Genomic DNA, 15,347 nt, shown 5'->3' with positions numbered 1-15,347 from the left:
CAGGGATCTCCATCGTGGGTGGGAAAAGACTCGGGACGCTCAACTCTTTCCCTCCTGCTTGCTCTGTGCCCTTAAACTTAATCTGGGTCTCCAAAGCTTGAATAGTATAATAGATACCTTTTCATTGGACACTCACTATGTATTTTACATGCATTAGCTCTTTTAATCATCACAAGTCTTCAGAGTAAGTTCTGTTATTATCTCATAATATAGAGACCCGTCAAGTCTCTTTTCAAGGGTCACAGAGATAGTAAGGGCTAATCCAGAATGTCAACCCAGATGTTCTGACATAGATCACATGAGCTTAGTCTAACCACTGCCAAGAACTACCTCTTCAGTAAGTATTATAATCCCATAGACTATAAAGAGATACAAGGAATGAATGACAGAATGGACACACAGGGCGTGGCCCAGGAAGTGGCCTTCAGTGTGGTCTCAACACAGACCCAGCAGGGATCAAGAGACTAGACATGAAGCAGCGCTGAAGAGTCATCTGCATCCCCATAGACCCTGAATCCCACCTTTCCAGGAGCATCTGGGTCAAGAGCAGCTTCCGCTGATGGGGGAGGGGAGGATCCTGATTCATTAATTCCAGTTTTGAGGCATACGGCAGAAGCCCGAGTTGCATTTCAATTCATCTGCTCTCTGCGGACTCTTCCAAGCCCTGTCTGGCCTCCCAAATTCACAGAAAATACAACTCTCAAAGATGTGCTGACTACGAACTCCCCAGACAGCTCCCAGCTCAGGACTCATTTCGAGGGAGAGGCCATCTCTGGGGCTCCAGTTCCCTGTGGTCGACCCTACAGAACTCAAATGTCTTCTCTCTCCTCTGAATTAAGCATGGGGCAAGGACCTGGCTGGGATTAGGGGTCAAAAGTATAAAATCTGGGGTTCACACTCCACGGTTTGAGTTGGAGCAGTCGTTTAACTCTGCTAACCCTCATTTTTGTCATCATTGAAGGGGGGTGGGTAGGACTAGACCCGACCTTGAGCGAGGGGGCAAAGCCATGGGCACCTTCAGTAAACGTGCAGTGTTCATTGTGCTCTTAAGAGGGGACTTTGCTGATGGGTGAAGGTTTAGAAGAGAGGGGAGTCGCTCTGCTCAAAATGTCAAACTTCCAAGATGGAAAAAACAGCTCTGAAAACCTCTCTTTGCTTTGTAGATTTCCCTTCTCCTCACTGAGATAATCTCCTGTTTACTAAGCACCCAAGGAGGATTCCTTCCCGTTTTGACCTCCTCTTTCATCCTGAACTACAGAGCAGCAGACTCTCAGGTTAGCTTCAGTCTCACTGAGCACATGCTCTAGAAGACCTCTGAGGTCAGCACCGGAGGCGAGCCCTGGCGTTGAGTCACCAGGGTCCCCATCCCAGCTCTTGCTACCTCTGGGACCGTTAGACATTTCAGCTCATCTCTGCACCTCCCCTCCTTCACGTGGGAAATGGGGTGCTGTTCAAAGTCCCTATTCACTCCATAAACACTGCTAAGCATACTCTATTCGAGAATAGACAGTCATTGAGAAGATTAAAAGACTGAGTGTACGTGGGATACCCCGGTGGTCTCCTTGCAGATGTTCCCAACTGGAAGCTTAGGAGAAAGATCAACGCCAGGAAAGGTCACGAACAAGAGATGCTTCCCAGGCAGAGGTGCTGAACAACTCATCTCAATCTATCTCCCTAATCCACTGTGATCCGCAACTAGCGGTTAAAATTCTTTAAGGCTCAAGTTTTAATTATCACAAAATTCACATCACTCCATTTCTTCAGATTTCTCTTAAAATAAAACTTAGTTAAAAATCATTCATATATATATATATATATATATTTTTTTTTCTTTCTTTTCCTAACACCGCTCCTATCTGTCCCTCAGACATTTGTCCATTGGGATCATTTACTCAACTCCGCACCAATAGAGAGTTAATCAGTCTTCTCTGTGTTACCTCCTAATATTTCCATTCTTGAACGTATTTTTTTCTGTCCTTTTAAGTTTCTGATATTCTACCTCTTTCCCCAAATGCTATTTCTTAGAAATCCATGCTCTGCTCAGCTTCATTACATAAATACCTAGCATAGTGCTGGGCACATGGTACATAATCAATGAATGTTTACTTTTAAAAATACGTGTACCAGCTTTATTGAGGCATGTGAACAACGCGATGATTTTTAGGAAATGTATAGAGTTTTGCAGCCATTATCAATAATCCATACACTTTTGTCACCATAAAGTCAAGTCTTTTATGTTCATTCCAGTCAATCCTGCCCAAGGCAACCTCTGATCTACTTCTTTACTCTGTAATTTTTTACTTTTTTGGAAATGTCACATAAATCGAACCCTACATTTTTTTATTTGCCTCTGATTTATTTTTAAGTTTATGTTTTTGTATATACTGGTAGTTTATCTCTCTTTATTGGAGGAGAGGCAGAGGGAAAGGGAGAGGCAGACTCCCATTGAGCCAGGAGCCTGACGTGGGACTCGATCCCAGGACCTGGGATCATGACCTGAGAGGAAGGCAGACACTTAACTATCTGAGCCACCAAGGTGCCCTAGATCTTTCCACCTTTCTAATAGAAGCATTCAAAGCTACAACTTTTCTCTAAGCACTATTTTAACTATATACCATACATTTTGATATATTTTTACTTTTATTCATTTTAGGACATTTTCTAATTTCCTTCTGATTTCTTCTTTGACCCAGCAGTTATTTTTGAGTATGTTGTTTAATTTCCAAATATTGAGACATCTCCCAGATTCTTACAAAAGTTGATCCAAAGTTTAATTCTGTCATGGCAAATGAACATACTTGTATGGTCTAGTGTAAGGTCTACCTAGGATAATTCTGATGTGGACTCAAAGACAATGTATATTCTTCTGCTTTAAGAATTGTTACATATATATCAATCAGGTCATGTCTTCTCTAGTTACTAATTTTCTGTTTGGTTGTTCTATTGCTTACTGAGAGGAATATTAAAATAACCAACTACCATTACTGAATTTTTAAATTTCTTCCTTCAATTCTGCCAATTTTTGTTTATATATTTTGGAGTATACACATTCACTTACATTCATTATACGTTTCTGATTAATTATTCTATTCACTATTACACTGGATGCTATCCTAGGTCTCAAAGGCTGTTGACTTTTTTTTCAACATCTGTTTCTCTATTACTTAAGATTAGTCATTTTGGATTGACCTTCAAGTTTAATGACTGATTCTCCTGCCATTGCAGATCTGCTCATGATCCTATCTAGGGAAACTTTCACTTTGGCTGTGGTACTTTTCGGTGCAAGAATTAACTTCCTTGCTTTCTTCCTCCGTCCCTCTCTCCCTCTGTCTCTCCTTCCTGTCTTCCTCCGTCTTTCCATCCCTCCCTCCTTTACTTCCTTCACTGGTTTCCTTCCTTCCTTCCTTCCTTCCTTCCTTCCTTCCTTCCTTCCTTCCCTCCTTCCTTCCTTCCCTCCTTCCTTCCTTCCTTCCTTCCTTCCTTCCTTCCTTCCTTCCTTCCTTCCTTCCTTTCTTCTTCTCTTTCAGATTCTAATTCTGTATCAAAATCCCCCTGACTGTGGTTGGGGCTTGTAGTAAAGAGGACATTGAAGATTACTTGTTGGTTCTTCTCTAATCGCCTTGAGGGACCCTCTACTGACAACCAGGAGTCCCGCATCTGGAAAGACTGAGGCAGGAGGGGAGGTATTTCTAGGTCAAATAGCAGTTCAGTGGATCTCTCTCTCTTTTATACTCATTAACCCAGGGAATGAAGCTATTGTATACCCAGTAAATTCATATATCCAGAATAATAAAGAATTTGGAAGAGGTAGGTACCATGATAATTGTAATATTGGGATTTATAGTAGGAAATATGTATTTGTCCTTTATCCCTAGTCCCTGACATGGGGCTCCTACAACCCTTATAAATTCCTAAGTGATAAGAACATTAGGAGCATCTTTTGTTCTAATGAGGCGATTCTGGGAGGGCTCCTGGATCAGGCTATCCCCACTGGGGATGGGAGTGGGAAGAGGAGCTGGGGACAAGTTAATAACTGACCACAGCTACATGAAGAAGCCTCCATAAAATCCCAATAAATGGGGTTTGGAAAGCTTCTAAGTTGGTGAGCACATTCACATGCCCAGAGGATGATACCCACCCCCGACCCCACAGAACAGAAGCTCTTGTACTGGGACACTGCCAGTCCCTGCCCTGTATGTTTCTTACCTGGCTGCTCACCTGCATCCTTTATCATACCCTTTAATAAACAGGAAACAGTCAGGAAGTGCTTCCCTGAGCTCTGTGAGCCACTCCAGCAAATCACTGAATCCACGGCAGGAGGGGAGGTCATGGAACCCTCCAACTGAGAGCTAAGTCAGACAGAAGTCATGGGGAACCTGGAACCTGACTACTGGTGACATGCATCTGAAGGAGGAGGCAGTCCTGTGGGACTGAATCCTTAAGCTGTGGGATCTGCTGCTGTTTCTAGGTGGATAGCGTCAGGATTGAGTTCCATTGCAGGACACCCAGCTGGTGTCTCAGAAGTCCCTGGTGGGGTAAAACCCCCACAGATCTGGCGGCAAGTGTCGGAAGTTCTGTGTGAAAGTAAAGGAGAAAGACGCAGGAGAACTGGAGGGTTTTCCAACTCAGTAATTTTTCTTCATTTTCTATATACATTTGAAATAAAGGCCAGCTTTTATTTTGTATTTGGACAATGTTGCCTCATCAACGTCTCTTCCCTGTATCCTAACAGTAAGAAGTCCCTCCTTCTTCACCCCTCCTTATCTTCCCCATTGGTTCAGTGGGGGAATCCCTGAGCTCTAGCCACTGGGACCCAGAAAATATAGAATTAGCTTCAGTGGATCACTGCTCTGCTTTTCAGAGCGTGCTCACACAGAGGGGTGCAGAGGGTCTGATTTTCTTTCAACCCTTCATAGTTATTTAAGATCCTTTCATATACAGTATCATTTTGTGGCTCTCATAAACATGAAACAGAAGCAGTATTTGTACTCTCCTCATTTCACAGGGGACGAACGGTGGTTCAGCGAGGTGGCGTTAGTAATGACTCCTAGGTGCACAGTTAATTGTAAAGCCAGGCATTAAATGGAGGCTTCCTTTCTCCAATTTTTATGCCCTTTGCACTACATCATATCATCTAGAAAACAAAACACAGCAACCAGGTAGGAAAGCTATTATTCATCAAAAATAGAGAGAGGTTGCACACGCCTCCAACCTGTTTGTATTATAATCCTACAGTCGAAATAATGAAAATGCTTATTTAGGGGGGAAAATGGGTGGGACATGTGTCTCAAAGGCAAGAATATGGACATAAAGTGTCTTTTGTCATTGTCCCCAGAGACTTACCCTGTAGCCAATGTCTTCCAAGAGATTCGATGTGCCCACACTGGACTCTGCTTGCCACAAGGTCTCCTTGATGCTACAGCCATAAAGGAATACATTCTTCTTTTGAGAGTGGCCATGGAAATCACAGAAGACCTACAAAGGCCAAACAAAGGAGAAAAAAAAACAAAACCCAGGTCAGGTCTATTGTCATCGTCGTCTTCTTCTTCTTCTTTTTTAAGATTTTATTTATTTATTTGAGAGAGAGGGAGAGAAAGAAAGGAAGAGAGAAAGAACATAGGCAGGGAGGAGGGGAAGAGGGCAAGGTAAAAACAGGCTCCCCACTGAGCAGGGAGCTGGATGCAGGATTTAATCCCAGGACCCTCAGATCATGACCTGAGCCAAAGGCAGAAAGTTAACCAAGGAGCCACCCAGGCACCCCAAGTCTATTGGTTTCTTACAAGTCTGAAGTGTCAACTTTCTCAGACAAATACGGCTTACTTAGCAGAACCTGTTGCATGAGGATCACTGGTGATCTTGGTAAGAGTTGGTTGTATTGGTACAGCCAGGCACTAGACCTGTGAATGAATCCATCTGGCTCGGACCCAAAGAACCACCCAGCTTACCTGGATGATTCTAACATAGTCTCACTGGAAATAATGTGTAGTTTCTGCTTAAGCCACTGAGTTTGGGGGTTGTTTGATATCCAGCAAAAACGAACTGCTATAATAAACTGTGTTCTTAATCTAAGTATTTACTTCCCTTCCTTCCTCATGTAAAATACACTCATCTCCTCCCCCAAGGAAGTCTCCCTGAACACCCATCCTGTCACAGGATCAGACCCTCAGTCCAAACTCCCATGATGGTTTCCAGACCCCACATGTGCCTCCTCCTGATCCATGAACTTAAAAGGCCAGTCACCTGCCTTCCAACCACCTACACACAATGGTGGAATGAGGAAACATTATCCCCAGTAAACACTCATGTTTCAAAGAGGAGGAGTAGGATGGACACAGCAGTCACTTGCCCATAACAATTCTGAAATAATAGTGGGCAGACACTGAGAGGTTCCTATATACAGAGTATCATTTAATTAAATATTATGTTTCCTCCCTGAAATCAGAAAAAGACCTGGTGCTACCAATGGCATTTGGTGATGCAATTGAGAAAAGAGAAAAAAGAAATGCAAGAGAAAAAATAAAAGGCATAAGATTTGAAAGGCATAAATAGCAATGTCTGTATTTTCTTAAAGACTGTAAAACATAGAATATAAAAAATCTGTATGTACATACGAAATCACAGGTTAGAATGTCAATATCTAAAAGTCAAGTCCACTTATATATCCTATCAATGTACAAATAAAAGCCTAAATTTCAAAATGGGATTTAAAATAGCTGGAAAGTGGGATGGCTGGGTGGCTCAGTGGGTTAAGCCTCTGGCTCAGGTCATGATCCTGGGGTCCTGGGGTCGAGCCCGCGTCAGGCTCCCTGCCACATGGGGAGTCTCCATCCCTCTGCCACTCCCCCTGCATGTGCACTCACTCTGTCTCTTCCGACAAATAAGTAAAATCTTTTTAAAAATAGCAGAAAGCATTAATCTCTTAACTTTAAAGACGGGTAAGACACATTATTGAGAAAAACAAAAATTTGCAATTCTTAGCAAATTGACCTACCTGGGTTCAATGCAATTTCAGTCAAAACCCACAGAGGGTGTTTTGTTGTTTTTTTTACCTTCTGGAAACTTACAAGCTGATTTCAAACCAAAGTGAAAATGCAAGGAACCAAGAAGACTGAGCCAGTCTTGACAAAGAATGAGAAAAATGGACGAATTACGTAGAGATATCCAAACTTGTTTTGAAGTTACAGTATTTCATACACAGTATTATTGATAAAACATAAATCAGTCAATGGAGGAAAATAGATATTCCAGAAAGGGACTCTTATATATAGTCACTTGGTTTATGACAAATTTGATACTCCTGATACATCGGGAGAAAGGTGGTCTTGGAAGACTCATGGTCCCATGTAAAAAAAGGTAGAAAATAAAAATAAATGTGCATCCCTACTTCACACTATATTAAAAAAATAAATTCCACACAGAAGGTAAATCCTAATAGGAGAAATAAAGTAAAACAGCTACCTACTTAAGTTGTAGGCTACTCTGTATGACCCTGGAGTTGGGATACAGTTTTTGGAGGAAACAAACAAGAAATACATATAAATGAAAAATACTTAAAAATTAGATAGAGTCAGGGGTGTCAGGGTAGCTCCATTGGCTAAGCATCTGACTCTTGGTTTTGGCTTAGCCCATGATTTCAGGGTTGTGAGATCGAGTCCCATGTTGGTCTCCAAGTCCAGCATGGAGTCTACTTGAGAGTCTTTCTCTCCCTCTCCCCTCTGATATTCTCTCTCTCTCAAATAAATAAAGAAATCTTTTAAAAACATTAGATATATTGGATTATTTGTGTTTATAAAAAATAAAAATTAAAAAACAAAAACAAAACAAAAAAAACATTAGATATAATCCAAAGGCAGTTGCTTGACTGACTGAGCTAGCCAGGCATCCTGCTTTTCTACTATTTTAAATCCAATTTTTGAATTTAGATTTTCATTTGTACATTGATAGGGTATACAGGTGGACGTGACATTTAGGTATTGACATTCTAACCTGTGATTTTGTATGTTACAAAGACATTACAAAGAATGTAAAAAGGCAAACCAAAGAGTGAAAAGACCCATTTATAATATATATATCCCACAAATATATATATATATGTACACACATATATATACACACACATACATACATCAATGAGAAAAAGAAAGACAACCCACTTTTTAAAAAATGGGTAAAAATATTCCAATGAGGGCACCTGGGTGGCTCAGTGGGTTAAGCCTCTGCCTTTGGCTCAGGTCATGATCTCAGGGTTCTGGGATCGAGTCCCACATCGGGCTCTCTGCTCAGCGGGGAACCTGCTTCCTCCTCTCTCTCTCTCCGCCTGCCTCTCTACCTATTTGTGATCTCTGTCTGTCAAATAAATAAAATTAAAAAAAAAAAATCTTCCACTGACATTTCACAGAAGAAAATGTCCAAAGGGCTATTAAGAATGTGAAAAGGCAAACCAAAGAATGAAAAAGACCTATTTGTAATATATATATTTCTCACAAATATATATATATACACCTCACAAATAATATATATATATGTATTTTTATATATTATATATATATATATATATATATATATATATATATCAACAAGCAAAAGAAAGACAACCCATTTTTTTTTAATGGAAAATATCTTCCATCTACATTTCACAAAAGAGAATGTCCAAAGGGCTATTAATCATCAATATCAAGAAACTCTAATTTGCATACCACAATGAGATGTCACCATCTCTCAGGGCTTATAAGGATGTTAACATCATGAAGACAGACAACACCAAGTGGTGACCACAAGACAGAAGAAAACAAACCCTTGAATCCAATTTGTCGACAATAAATTGATGACACTCCTTTAGAAAATAATTAGGGATTGTCTTCTAAAGCTGAATATGCAGATATTCTAAAAACCTCCCTGCAGAAATGCATGCACTGAGCACCAGAAGATATCAAGAATGTACACAGCAGCACTATTTTTATTAGCTTAAAACTGTAACCAGCATAATGGATTAATTAATCGTGATAAAATCATTTGACAGAATATTGCTGAACACAGAGAGAAAAAATAAAAGCAAGCTAGACACAAAAGAGTACATCTAAGGATTTCTTTTTTTTTTAAGTTGTATTTATTTATTTGAGAGGGGGTGGAGAGGGAGCAGGATCAGGGGGAGGGGCTGAGCAGGGAGCCTGATGCAAGGCTCAGTCCCAGGCCCCTGGGATCATGATCAGGGATTTCTTTTATCTGATGCTCAGAAATAGGCAAAACTAATATGGTTTTAGAAATTAGGGTTGTGTTTATTTTGGGAAACAGGGTATTATTGTCTGATGTGTCTGGATTGCTGGTCAAGTTCTTTTTCTTGATTTGGTGGGGGTTACATGGTGAATACATTTTGAGACAGTTTATCAAGCTGTGCAGTAGTAATCTGTGTTCTTAAAATTAACAGATGATCCCTATGCATAGTGTGTTTCAAAAGAGACAGAAATCCTAATTTTTTTTAAGATTTTTATTTATTTGACAGACACAGATCACAAGTAGGCAGAGAGACAGGCAGAGAGAGGAGGAAGCAGGCTCCCTGCTGAGCAGAGAGCCCGATGTGGGGCTCGATCCCAGGACCCTGGGATCGTGACCTGAGCCGAAGGCAGAGGCTTTAACCCACTGAGCCACCCAGGCACCCCAGAAATCCTAATATTTTAAAGAGTTATTTCCTCACGTTGGTTCCTTAGTCTCTAGAAATCCAGCCCTTGCATATTAAGTTAAGGACACAGAGTAGGTACCTGAAGGTGTTTGTCAAATTTAAGATGCAGAATTGAGGGTACGTAATAGCAGAGCAAACAGGTAAGAGTGGAAATTGTTAAGTGGCAAAAAGAACAGGATTAGCAAAAATAGAAATACTTAAAGTGGAATAAATGCAATGTCCTACAATCAGATTCAAACAAGGGCCCAAGTGAAGGATAGACACGTTTCGCTGAGAAGTAGATTTTGAATGAGAGATCCAGAGGTTTTTGATGGCAATTCATTCAGAATAAATCAGAGGCTGCAGATGTCAAAAATTAATCTAATCACAACTGCCTATGGAGAAGTAAAGAGGCCATATATTAAGAGAACAATCAGTCCAATGTACCTCCTACTGGCCAATTTATGTCTAATAGAGTGTTTCTCATGCCTGAGTATGGCATTTTAGAAAATGCCAAGACACCTCAAGAAGGAGGAACCAGAAAGCCAGGAGAAATGGGAATGTCTGTAAACAACTAAAGATATAGGAGATGTTTATCAGAAGTAAAAAAAGGCTCAAAGGGGTCTTGATAGGAGACCCACAGATTTCCGAATTCTCCCAGTGGGAACATGAATCAATGTACTTGCTGTCAGAAAGCAGGAGAAGGCAAAAGGAAAGATCATGTGCACCCAGATTCCAGCTCTATGTTAAATTCAACAGTTGTTGAGTATCTATTGCTGGCAAGAAATAACTCTCCATGGTTATAGCTGTCTTGATATGCTGTGTCCCGCTTTTAAAAACTTCCGTTCTCTGGAAATGTTTCAGCAGAAGCCAGACGAATGGTTATCAGTGAAGTTGTTGGTGAAGTTAGACTGGATGATTTTTTTGGTGTGTGATTAAAGCCCTGAAGTTCACTGCGTGAACAGGAATTTGTTGACAGCAGAAGGGCATCCCAGGATGCCCGGGGTGCATGAATAAAGCCATAAACACACACACACCTCAAAGAACACTAAAGGTCCAAGTGAGTTAATGGTGTGCCCAGCCACAGCCAAAGAGGAAGACCAGCTCTCTGATGGCAGCTTAGAACTGAGAAGCTGTGTTGCTCTGTTGATGGGCCATGGGAGTAGGGAAGCATCAGAGGTATCAGGACTGATTTTCTGGGAACAAGCTTGTTGAAGAGCAAGCGGGGCTGATTTGCTCGGGAGCCAGAATATGGGTTTTTGGACAGACCAAGTATGTATGAGATGAGGGTTTTGAGGACTAATGGATTCTAAGTTGTTCTGTATGTTCACCTTCCTGTCCTTCTCTTTCTCCTGACTGTCAATAACAGACAGCTGCTGCTACTACATTGGGGGGATGATTACATTACATTTTAAATTTCCTGTTAGCAGAAAAGTATTTAAGTATTTTTTTCTCTCCAACAAAACAAGAAAATAATTTTATCTTTCTTAATTGGGGTCTTTTAGTCTTGGTTTAGGTTGAAGTCTGATAAGAAAATAAATCTCCCCAGCGTCTAGAGATCACTGAGCTCTGGGTGCCAGAGCCAAAATGATCAGCAGATTTGGGAGGAGGGAGTCAGTTCAATGACAAGTCACATCCCACACAGGACACAAAGCAAAAGCAAAGAAACAGTGAATGAGCAGAGAAAGTCGTTCCCTAAAGAGTGGGGTAATCAAGCAAAGGCTCAGAGAAAAGCAGAACACAGAAAACATGGGGGTTGAAAGAGAAACATGAGAGATGGGAACAACAGTGCGGCTCCTGGTGCTTTCCATTGCTCTAAGAATACAGGACTTCTTTCCTTCAAAACTCTCTATCTTACTATTTGGGCTACTTTGAGCAAGACACTGTTACTTCTAACCAACAGATCCCCTAGGCCAGTGTTTCTCCATCCTGTCTCTGCACTAAAGTCTCCTGAGATTATAAAAATACCGATGCCTGGAGCCCACCTCCAGAAAGTTTTAGTTAATTGGTCTGCAGTGACACCAGAACTGTGGGATTTTTTTAACTTTTCCAAGTGATTCTAACGCGCAGCTCGGGTTGAAAACCACTCTGGTCCCGTCAAGAGTTGAGAGCAGTGGATCTCACGTGTCAGGAGTGTTAGAATTGCCTGGAAGAGTTTCCAAAGTACAGTCTGTAAACCACTCCCCAGCAATAATGCGATTCAAGTAAGTCTGGGGTGGACGCCGGGAGTTTGCATTTCTAGCAAGTCCTTGGTGATGCTGAGACCTTGGACCTAAGCCCATGTTTTGGAAGTCTCTAGGCTAATGGAACCAACAGAACCATTGGAGCTTTAATCCTCTGCTATCACAAATTTGCCACCAACCTTTGCACCTCAGTGTCTCTATGTGAATTAAACACCCACCATTCTTATGAAAAGTGTGCAAAAAAAAAAAAAAAAAAAGAAGAAGCTGTGTCTTAGCAACAGATTTCTCAATAAAGCCAGAAGCTTTGCCTTCGTGGTGACAGGGCACCCCTTAAATGCTCAAGTCAACTGAAGAAAAGAGTTTTCTTTCCCCCCCGCCCCCAATCCTGACAGACTCTGGAAGCTGAGGTAAATGATGGAGTAGAGACCTAGTCACCTGTGGGACTGAGCCCTGCTTAGCCCTGGGACTTCTAGTGGCCTCTGGAGACTCAAAATAGAGGAGACGCTGACATTGTCCTGCTTTTGCTCAAATGACATCTCTAAAAATAAATGCTTGTTAATTATAAGAAACATGTATGCCTCTATACCATAGGTGGTAATTATAAGACAAATTATCAAGTTATTTCTGTTGAGGGAGCTTTTTCCTTCCAAAGGAAGACGTAGTGCTTATTTTTCCTTTCGGTAGAATTCTGTGCCAGGTGGGTAGGAAGTGTGCCCAGTGGTGGCACTCGAACATTCATGGGCTAAACCATGGTCTTATCTTGCTTATTTATCAATTGACTCAGCAAATATTTACCGGATGCTTGCTTTGTGGCAGGAGAAATTAAAATGTTAATACAGCGTTATTCTTAATAGAACAATAGTTATTTTATTGAAGATTTATAACGCTTCAGATAATGAACTAAAAACTTAATACACATTATCTCATGATGAAGCAGGTGCTACCATTAACCCCATTTTGCAGCCAAGAAAACTGAATTCAGATCAAATAAGTAACTTATCTTTTCCAGGCACACCCAAGTCTGCACTTCTCTTAAGTATGTGAATAAATATCTGAGCCCCAGTATGTCCTAACCCAGAATCCATGCTTCAAAACACTTTTTATTAAAGATTTTATTTATTTATTTGACAGAGAGATCACAAGTAGGCAGAGAGGCAGGCAGAGAGAGAGGAGGAAGCAGGCTCCCCACCAAGCAGAGAGCCCAATGTGGGGCTCAATTCCAGGACCTTGAGATCATGACCTGAGCCGAAGGCAGAGGTTTAACCCACTGAGCCACCCAGGAGTCACAATGCTTCAAAACACTTGTGAAATTTCTGTATTGCCTTTTCCAGGAACTTGTGTTCGGATGATCCCATGAGTAAAGAGGAAATCATATTGCCATGAGAGGAGGATGGAAGTAGAGGTAGAAACAGGGTCAATGGGAACCCAGATAAGGGGGTATGTGCACAAGTCCAGGTGTACCATTCACACTGTGCTCCATAATGATGGTGCCCATGAGGGTGTGTGATGTAGGGGTCCTAGGATTCTCGAGGCAGAGGGAAGGGTGTTCCTAATTTGAGTCTCACTGGGTGAGAGCCATCGAAGCCAAGGGAATGAGGAAGAAGGCATCATGGATCTGAGGAGTTTCACCCATTGAGAATAAGACTGCAGAGTGAAAGGAAAGGAGAATGGACCTCAGGGCCTAGGGTGGGCAGTGGGCAGATCAGTGATACCCCTGCACACCACTCTGGGATGTCTGGACATTTCTCCGAAGGTGATGAAGGAGCCATTAAAGTGTCTGCACGGGAGGAGCAGTATGGTCAGGTCACCAGGATAGGAGTTCGAAGAGTAGACTAGAGGGATGGACACCAGGCCCCAAGAGTTGACAAAGGCCTAGCTAATACAGCAGAAGTATGTGGCACTTAAGGAAGCTTAAGCATGAAGAGAAAGGAAGTTGAGTGAGAGGGGAAGGTAGTAAAATCTACAGGAGTTGGAGACAAAATGGATCTAGGGGCCAAGTGAGGAAGAGGTTAAGGATACTCCCTAGATTTCTGGCTTAAGTGAACAGGCAACATGATTGTGCTTTTCCCCAAGGCAAAGAATATAGGCAGGGATGAAGATCTGGAGGTTTCATTTCATTAAGTTGTGTTTTGCTTGAGCTGGAGTGGTTAGTTTTGAACTTGCTTGCCCTGGGCTAAACTGACTCCCCTGCGTCTCGCTTTCTCCATCAGCAAACTATATGGTGTTGATTGGATTACGATTTTGAAATCAGGCTCTTCTGCATCTCCCCGGTACCTTTGCCAATGAATTCTTGTCTGAGCTAAATTGCAAGGTTAATTTAATTCATGCAAACGTGAGTTCCATCATTTCTTGCTCAACAAAGAGATCGTTTGGGGCCACATTGCTATGCTCCTCACGCACCTTCCCCACCTTTTGCCTCCATTCCTTGGTCCCATTCTTGTTCCTCTGTAAGCTAATTGGGCCCTTTATGCAAGAGGTTAACCCCCATCTCAAATGCACCCCCCCCACCCAGGCATTCTCCTGCTCCCCACAGCATACCTATCCCTGATTGTGTTTACTGCTCTGCCAGCTTTAAGTTGCTGTGTTTTCCATTCCTGACATCTGGGTCTTATTCCCGCTTCCCAGCAGTGAGACCTCTGCATTATTTATGCCACTGCCACAGGAAAATGAAGGTGAGGCTGAACTGTGAGAAGGCACATTCTGGGGTATGTGATGGAAACCCAGAACAGCAATGCTTCCAATTAAGCCAAGCAAGGCTCACAAAGGCCCTGGAGACTCCAACGTGTGCACAATACTTTGCAGGCGGCATTCAGCCCAAGCTCGAGTGGAACATCTCTATGAGGGAAATGATATTGGTGGCATAGCCAACTGTCTTCCAAGAGCCCCATCTGCAAGACCAAATTTTCCAGACCTTTTACAGACAGTCATGCTTTCTCCTTAGTGTTTCGTCTGAGTGACAGCAACATCCAGTCATGGCTGAGGCGAACCACAGGGGGCCTGGGCAGAATCTATTCCTAAAACTACCTAAGAGGAGATTTTATGCTCCATTCCCTTTCCTAAAGGGAAAGACCTTTACTAAAATTGGGCAACTATGGGCTAAGGTTCCAACATGGCCTTAGAAAAAGCAGCCTTTGCTTACAGATCACTTGGGTCCCCTCCAATGGCAAGCATGGGGCGATTATTTCACATTAAACTCAGAAGAAGCTTCAATAACTAACCAGCAATGAGACTGCCCAGAGTGGGACCCTTTATTACACGTTATAAAACGCTGGAGGACGTTTTCTGACATCCCATTGCTATGTATTACATTGTCCTTCTTTCCACGATAATTTAATTACACTGAACATGCCCATGAAAATTAACATGAAACGTACAATCTAATACGTGGCTCTGTCTCGGACATAACAGTCTCCGGTAACTAATGTTAAGTTTAATATCTGCTATTTACTAGACTGCCTGATAGGTATCAGTCACACTGGTAAGATTTTACACACATCTACACTCAGTAT

General features: G+C 41.9%; 1 protein-coding gene across 2 annotated transcripts in view; it reads right to left on the bottom strand.

Moving 5' to 3' along the window:
• The window catches only part of AGBL1 (AGBL carboxypeptidase 1), a 717,958-nt gene that overhangs the window by 315,986 nt on the left and 386,625 nt on the right, over positions 1-15,347 (bottom strand). For both annotated transcript variants that reach the window (XM_082736037.1, XM_082736038.1), the window contains exon 20: positions 5,344-5,475. In XM_082736037.1, the coding sequence (XP_082592163.1) occupies positions 5,344-5,475 (132 nt within the window). The remainder of the gene's footprint in view (positions 1-5,343; positions 5,476-15,347) is intronic.

The sequence above is a fragment of the Mustela nivalis genome (genome assembly GCF_964662115.1).
Source record: "Mustela nivalis genome assembly, chromosome: 6".
NCBI lineage: Eukaryota > Metazoa > Chordata > Mammalia > Carnivora > Mustelidae > Mustela > Mustela nivalis.
The sequence above is the reverse complement of the archived record's forward strand: the minus strand, read 5'-3'. Positions and strand labels throughout refer to the sequence as shown.